Source organism: Cydia pomonella, chromosome 2 (genome assembly GCF_033807575.1).
Source record: "Cydia pomonella isolate Wapato2018A chromosome 2, ilCydPomo1, whole genome shotgun sequence".
Taxonomy (NCBI): Eukaryota; Metazoa; Arthropoda; class Insecta; order Lepidoptera; family Tortricidae; genus Cydia; species Cydia pomonella.
Genome location: NC_084704.1, coordinates 27,832,830 through 27,840,694, shown reverse-complemented (window position 1 = coordinate 27,840,694; position 7,865 = coordinate 27,832,830). Strand labels below are relative to the sequence as shown.

At 41.6% G+C, this 7,865-nt stretch overlaps 1 protein-coding gene across 2 annotated transcripts; it reads right to left on the bottom strand.

The window, feature by feature from the left end:
• Positions 1-240: 240 nt before the first annotated feature.
• LOC133534809 (uncharacterized) lies at positions 241-6,783 on the bottom strand. 2 transcript variants are annotated; one of them, XM_061874094.1, is made up of 2 exons: positions 4,584-4,672; positions 241-3,388 (listed from the first exon to the last, which is right to left on the bottom strand). In XM_061874094.1, the coding sequence occupies exon 2, from the start codon at positions 3,297-3,299 to the stop codon at positions 1,212-1,214; it is 2,088 nt and encodes a 695-aa protein (XP_061730078.1). In that variant the 5' UTR covers positions 3,300-3,388; positions 4,584-4,672; the 3' UTR covers positions 241-1,211. The 2 variants fall into 2 exon arrangements, with proteins under 2 accessions (XP_061730078.1, XP_061730079.1); XM_061874095.1 differs by having other exon boundaries at positions 3,177-3,388; positions 4,584-6,783.
• Positions 6,784-7,865: the final 1,082 nt, after the last annotated feature.

Sequence of the window (7,865 nt, the reverse complement as noted above, 5' to 3'; positions counted from 1 at the left end):
GAGTGTAAAAGCGATCCTTACCACTGAGTGAGCTGAAAGCACAAAAGGCACAATAGTTATTTGTTATGCGGTGGTGCAAAGTTGTTGTTTGTGAGTGTTTATATTTAAAGTCAAGGCTGCTTGCTCAGCTTTCCATTTAAGCATTTCGCTTAGCATGGCTGTCCGACCATGTGGCCGGCACAATTTGGATAATTGGATAAGCTGGTTCACTGGTGGATAACTCTTCAATAAAACGTTGGATTTAACACAATAGTCTTTTATTTCGACTTTCACATTTTTGAAGCACAATATTTGTGCACTAAAACTAATTTTATTATTTTTAACACAGAGTTATGGACTTACGCGTGCAGCCATTTTTGATAGAGAGAGCGAGAGCGATGATACAATTGACACTATCTATGGGCGTGTGGCGCCGTTTGAGATACCAAAAAAAACTATGTTGACAATAAATCGCAATTACTTATAACGCTTAAACATTCCGCCCGCCAAGAACAGTATGTTCTTCCTACCGCCCGCCATGACATCATACAGCAGTACATACATAACAAGGTTTAGGAACTGCACATTACTAACGTACTAAACTAACATGAAAACGAGTTAACATGACATCAATAGATAACTTTGCACTCCATCTAAATTTTTTAAACATAAACAATACAATACACTGTTCACCAGTCTATAAGGCAGAGATCATGAACAACTTTGGTTACAATCTATAGAGATAGAGAAAACAGGCTGACTAAGACAAGTAACATTGTATGCTAACTTTAGCACGTTAACTAACATTTACTAACATACCCGTAAAAGTGAGTATCCAGAAATCACCTGAAGGTTAAAAACCCTTTAATTACTACATACCACATAAATGTAATTTAGAAAAAATAAAACTTATAAGTATACCTATTACAATATTTATACAATTAGTACTCTTTCCTATCAGTCATTTTGAATAAGTACACTTGTATAGTTTTACATACTAGTAGAATTTAGAAGTATTAATAGAGACTTCAGTAACAACCTTGTAGGAACTTCATTACGAGTAAGAACCTAAAGTTATACAGTAACAGTATCAACCATATGAATTTTACAGTACCATTTGGGTACCTACAACTAAATTTAACACATATTAATAACATACTCTTAGTCTTGCTCTGACTGGTAGCAAAATAAGAATACAGGAAACTATAACTTTAACTACATGACAAATAATACTAGTTGGCAACAGGCAACACTATTAATTTGGAAACAGGTCTCATAAGTTTGGAATGTTTACATTTTAAGGTAACGACTCTAGTGACATTGTCTGGACCAGGGTGCTTTTCTTGTACTAACCCATATAACCACATCGAGGGCGGGAGATCATCCTCCTTGACTAACACTACGTCACCTACCTGTGGCTCTGGGGTCACCTTAGTCCATTTGTACCTCTGATAGAGCGTTGTTAGGTACTCCTGAGACCACTTTCGCCAGAACTGCTGCATAATCTTCTGGGTGAGCTGCCATCTATGTAAAGGGCTGATTTGAGAATCTTCATAGTTGCGATCTGGCGCGGTTACCAGAGCTTCGCCAACTAGAAAGTGTCCCGGGGTGAGTGGACTCGTGTCCACTTCATTTGATGGCAGCTGGTACATGGGCCTACTGTTTAGACAAGCCTCAGCCTGTGCTAAAACCGTTGATAACTCCTCAAACGTGAGAGTGGTGCCATCTAGGACCCGTTTCAAATGATATTTAGTAGAGGCGACACCCGCCTCCCAGAGTCCACCGAAATTGGGAGCCCGGGGTGGAATAAAATGCCATTCAGTACCTTCATTAGCTAAGGCCTCAGCAACCTCTTTCATGACAGAAGCCTCGCCCTGCTGGAAGAGGATGCGCAGTTCCTTGGATGCACCGACAAAGTTGGACCCATTGTCGCTCCAAATCTCCTTACAGGGTCCTCGACGTGCCACGAACCGTCTATAAGCAGCTAGAAACCCTTCAGTGGTAAGTGAACTTACTGCCTCCAGGTGGATACAACGGGTTACCATACATACAAACAGTGCTATATAGCCCTTATAGCTCTTGCATCCTCTACCTTTGGATATTCTGATATTTATAGGGCCTGCATAGTCGCACCCGGTGCGGTGGAACGGTCGAGCAACAGTCACCCTGCTACTGGGTAAATCAGCCATGAAGGGTTGAGTTTTGGTGACTTTGTACTTTATACATCTCACACATTTACTTAAAATATGTCTAATCAAGCTTTTGGCATTAATAATTAGAAACTTGGATCTTACATAATTTAGGGTGAGTTGGGGGCCTCCGTGGAGAGTCCTTGAGTGAGCGTCACTCACAATCAGCTTTGACAAGTGATGGTCATGAGGCATTATGATAGGATGCTTTACATTATAAGAATGATCGCTATGCTCAATCCTACCTCGCGTTCTCATAATGCCATCCTCGTCCAAGAAGGGACACAATGATAAGATAATGCTTCTCCGGGGAATTGGATTAGAGTTATTCAGGTTAGTTAACTCCCGGGGAAAGGCTGACAATTGACTTGCTTTAATACCTACCTTCAAGGCATTATCAAGCTCTCTTGCGGTCAGATAGGATGGAAACGATTCTCCTTTCAGTTTTTTACAAAATCTGAGACAGTAAGCTACTACTCTTACTGTCTTTGTTAAAGATGAGTATTTAGTCCAAGCACTCAACTCTTCGGATGGCTGAGCAGGGGATAAAACTGTACATACCTGGACTTTCATGGGCTTTGCTTCTAGCTCAGTGGATACGGGCTCGGATGTTGGATGCTGGTAGTTAGGGTCATGTAGCCAAGCTGGGCCATGGACCCACAACTCGAATTGGATGAAATCAGATGGTGACATTCCTCGACTTGCACAGTCTGCCGGGTTGCTGGTGGATTCTACATGCGCCCACTGATCATGGTTTAGTATGGATAGGATCTCGGTGACGCGATTGGCAACAAACGTTGTCCAACGGTTCGGCTCACCTTGAAGCCATGCGAGGACTATGGTTGAGTCTGTCCAAGCCCTGCAATGACTGACTGGCATGGATAAGACAGTGGATACTTCTGCCAGCAGTTTGGATAAGAGTACTGCTCCGGAAAGTTCAAGTCGGGGTGTGGAAATTTGGCGGATTGGACAGACCTTTGTTCTGGCTGCGACTAAATGGACAGTAACATTACCTTCATGATCCACTACCCTCAGGTATACGACTGCTGCGTAAGCGTCGTTGGAGGCGTCGCAGTACCCATGCAGCTGGATATCACTCGCGTCTTGCCTGACGCCAACCCATCGTGGCATGATGAAGTCGTTGAGAACCGGGAGCTGCTCACGGAACTCATTCCACTCTGTCAGCAAGTTGGAAGTCACTTCCTCGTCCCACGAGTGACCTGAAACCCACAGTTTTTGCATGTATATCTTGGCTCGGATAATGACTGGGGAAATCCATCCCAGTGGATCAAAGAGACGTGATATGTCAGACAAGATGTTCCGCTTGGTGACGGGGGTTGGCTGTGGAGGTAAGTTAACCTTATAGTGAAATGAGTCAGTCTGATGATTCCAAGACAAGCCTAGGATTTTGATCATGTCATCCAGTTTTATGTCTTTGTCAGAGCTGGTAACCGGGTGTGGATAAATTGTTTCCATTAATCTTTGACTATTGCTTGCCCATTTTTGTAATTCAAACCCAGCTTTACTTAGCAAACTAACTATTTCCGAATAGATTTGGATGGCTTGATCATCTGTCTCACACCCACTCATGAAATCATCCATATAGAAATCTGTCAGCACCCTTTCTGCAGCCAATGGATAATCTTTACCATCATCTTTAGCCACTTGCTGTAAACTTTTGACTGCAAGATAAGGAGCTGACGAGACCCCGAAAGTTACACGTAACATCCTGTAATCCTTTACAATGTCATCAGAACTCTCACGCCACAGCAAGCGTTGGAAATCAGTGTGTTTGTCCACGACTTTAACCTGCCTGTACATTTTTATAATATCTGCTATAAAGCAAATTGGATGAATACGCCATTTCATGATGATATGACGCAGTTCTGGTTGTAGTCGTGGACCAACCAAGAGATCATCATTCAAGGACCTGCCATTAACACCTTTAGAAGAGCAGTCAAAAACCATGCGAAACTTGGTTGTGGATTTGTCGCTGCGAATCACGGCATGGTAAGGCATGTACACACAGCCAGGTCTCGCAGCGTCCCGCTGGTCTTGGATAAGTTCCATGTGATTTAGTGATAAATATTCATTTATCACTTTGGTATATTCCTGCTTTAGGAGTGGATTGCTATCCATCTTTTTCTCCAATGAGAGAAATCTCCTTAAAGCCACTTTCCGTGATTCGCCATACTGACATGATGGATCTTCATCACGAAATGGGAGACTAACAACATAGCGACCTGTACAGTCTCTAGTTGTAGTGGATGCATAATGCTCCTCACACACTTGGTCCTCCTTAGACAACAAGGTGCGAGGCTGATCAGTTTCTATTTCCCAGAATTTACGGAGAGTGTCATTAATGGAGTTATCCAGAATATGAGCAGTTATAAAGCTATTAGAATGGTTACTCACTTGTGTTCTTCCTGACAGGATCCAGCCCAAAGCGGTGTTCTGTGCTGTCAGCGTGGACGTCGGATTACGTACAATACCCTCTGTCAGGGTCAGTCCATACACCTCAGCACCCAGCAACATGTCCACATGGCCTGGAGTGTCATATCCTGGATCTGCCATCTTTAATTTCTTCAACTCCTGCCAATCATGAATCTCAACTTTCTGTGAAGGAATGGGATTAGTTACTTGACTTACCACATATGCTTGAACAACGCAACTAAAAGAGCTACAAATGGATTGTATTTTGAATTGAACTTTGTGTTTAATTGGGACTGACAAGGGGATTTTCTCTCCGCCCAGCCCTGAGGGATCAACACTAACATTAACAGGTATCTTGTGTAACTGAAGCAATTGTACAGCACGCTCAGTCACAAATGATAATTGTGCACCCTGGTCAAGAAATGCCCTAAGTATATGACAGTTTCCTTTATTTTCTACCTTAACTAATGCCGTTGTTAATATTATCTCACTATTCGATGAACCTGAACTTTCGGCAGCGTGAGCCACTATGTTACCAGGCCCAGGTTCCTTCTGTTCCGACTTCTCATGGGTACTCGGCTGTTGGTTGTGGATCTTCACCCCTTCAACGGCTCGGCTTGGTTGCGCTGAAGGTGGTTGCTCGCTGTCCAGATGCAATAGGGAGTGGTGACGGCGGCCGCAGCGCCTACATGTTGTGTCTCGCTTGCAGTGTGTTGCAGAATGCTTTGCTCCAAAGCAATTGAAGCACAACGCCTTACTTTTGACAAAGTCCCTCCGTTGTTGTACAGAGTCCTGGCTAAACCGCTTACATTGGTACAACAAGTGAGCCTCTGCACAAAATGGGCAGGATACTGATGATGCTGATGAGGTAATGCTGAACACTTTAGGTCGCTCTGTTTCTTTGAATCTTGTTTCTTTCTTAGTACTTGGCTCTAAGAACTCCAATGCTCTGAATCTGGATTCTAGGAATGTTGAAAATTCACTAAACGTTGGTATTTTATCTGAGTAATCACTTATCTTGTGTTCCCATTCTTTCCGGGATTCCTGGTCAAGCTTCTGTATGATCAGGTGGATGATGATAAGATCCCATGTTGAAACATCAATATTCATGTTGGTCAGAGCACTTAAACATTCATTTGTTGTGTCTAATATTTGTTTGACACCATAAGAAGATGCTGCGGTTAAAGTCTTTTGGCTTATTAAGCGGTTAAGTATGCACGATGAGACGTAGCGAGTGTTGCTGTAACGTTTCTTCAATAATGTCCAACATTGTTCATAATTTGCATCCGTTATAGGTGTGTGTCGTATTAACTGCTCTGCTTCACCCGTCAGATGACCCTTTAAGTAGTGGAGCTTTTGTACAGGTGCTAAAGTCTGGTTGTTATTGATCACAGATTCGAATAGGTCGTGAAAAGTAGGCCACTCCGCATACTTGCCAGAAAATACGGGGATTATAATTCTGGGTAGCTTCACTGCACTTGATGGATTTGATTCACTCTGTAGATTATTATGTGTGTGAGTTGAGGATGTTGACATTGTTGATTTGATTTTTTCCAAGGCCTCTTTTAACTGACACTTATAATCAATATATTTTTCTTCGACTCTGTCATAGGTTTCATTTGTGAAGTACGTATTGCTTGGATCCTTAGATTCTAACAAAATCGTTTGATGGTTGCTCTCGAAAGATTTCCAATTTCCTTCGAGAAGATCTAACCTTGCTTGTAAGTACGTGTTGGTCATACGCGATTTCGGTGATTTTTTGAGGTTAGAAGCGGCCTTGTCAATTATCTCTTCTATATTTTGCTGTAATTTTATATATTCCATGGTGATAATCTTGTATTTCGTTCTTATCCGGTTCGAAGGACCAATGTCCGACCATGTGGCCGGCACAATTTGGATAATTGGATAAGCTGGTTCACTGGTGGATAACTCTTCAATAAAACGTTGGATTTAACACAATAGTCTTTTATTTCGACTTTCACATTTTTGAAGCACAATATTTGTGCACTAAAACTAATTTTATTATTTTTAACACAGAGTTATGGACTTACGCGTGCAGCCATTTTTGATAGAGAGAGCGAGAGCGATGATACAATTGACACTATCTATGGGCGTGTGGCGCCGTTTGAGATACCAAAAAAAACTATGTTGACAATAAATCGCAATTACTTATAACGCTTAAACATTGGCTGACGGAAATCTGTTTTGCTCCTTCTATTTATGGCAAAGAATATGACATTAAAATAATAACTTTATCGTGTTTAAAAACTTTTGTGACATAATTTATGACCTGACTAACGGCCCGATTCGAACTTAAATATACGACAAATATTAGGTCTAGATACGACATGGATCGGACATGTACTGACGTATACATATCTGATCCATATCGCATTGACACTTTTTGACACGACACTGGTCAAATCTGTCATTTTTCTTTGAAGTAAGACGTACTTATCTTACAGTTCGAATCCGGCTGTGAGTACCAAGTAATGAAGGTTAGGCGGGAAAGAAGGGAGGCTTTTGACTAGCAGTGTGATATTAAAAACAGGCTTACCTTAGATTGGAACAGTTTTTTTTCTACTAGCCTATTCTGGTATCCGACTGCTGAGCAAAGGCCTTTCCCCTTGTTCTCCACGACTCTGGATTTAGTGCCTCTTCTGGCCAGTTGTTGAGGAAGGTATCTAGATTGTCCCGCTATCTCCGTCTGGGCCTGCCGCGTCCTCACCCTTCTTCTGAACTACATAACTAATTTCTTTTCTTCTTTATGACCTGACTAACGGCCCGATTCGAACTTAAATATACGTCAAATATTAGGTCTAGATACGACGTGGATCGGACATGTACTGACGTATACATATCTGATCCATATCGCATTGACACTTTTTGACACTGGTCAAAACTGTCATGGGAGCACATTCATTATTATTTTGGATATAAATTATCCTTACTATTAACTCGTACGATATGGGTGGATAGTAGTTAATTTTTACCTCGAAGGTGCTTTAAAGACATACACCCAGATAAAAAGTACATGGTCACTTTATAAATGAATTCCATTTATAAAGTGGCCATGGACTTTTGTAGCTTGCTGTCTTTGCATAGTAGTTAAATAACTACCTACTTAAAATACGTACTCTTTAACTCGCATTGTGGGCATAACTACTTAGAATATTTTACAATTGTATTTTGCAATAAATATATGGCGTGTCACGAGGAACCCAAGATTTTAACTACGCATTTCTGAGGCCAAAAGAAAGAAAC

What these genes read in the sequence shown, in the direction of transcription:
- LOC133534809 (XM_061874094.1), bottom strand. Translation starts at nt 3,299, where the DNA reads ATGCCACGATGGGTTGGCGTCAGGCAAGACGCGAGTGATATCCAGCTG.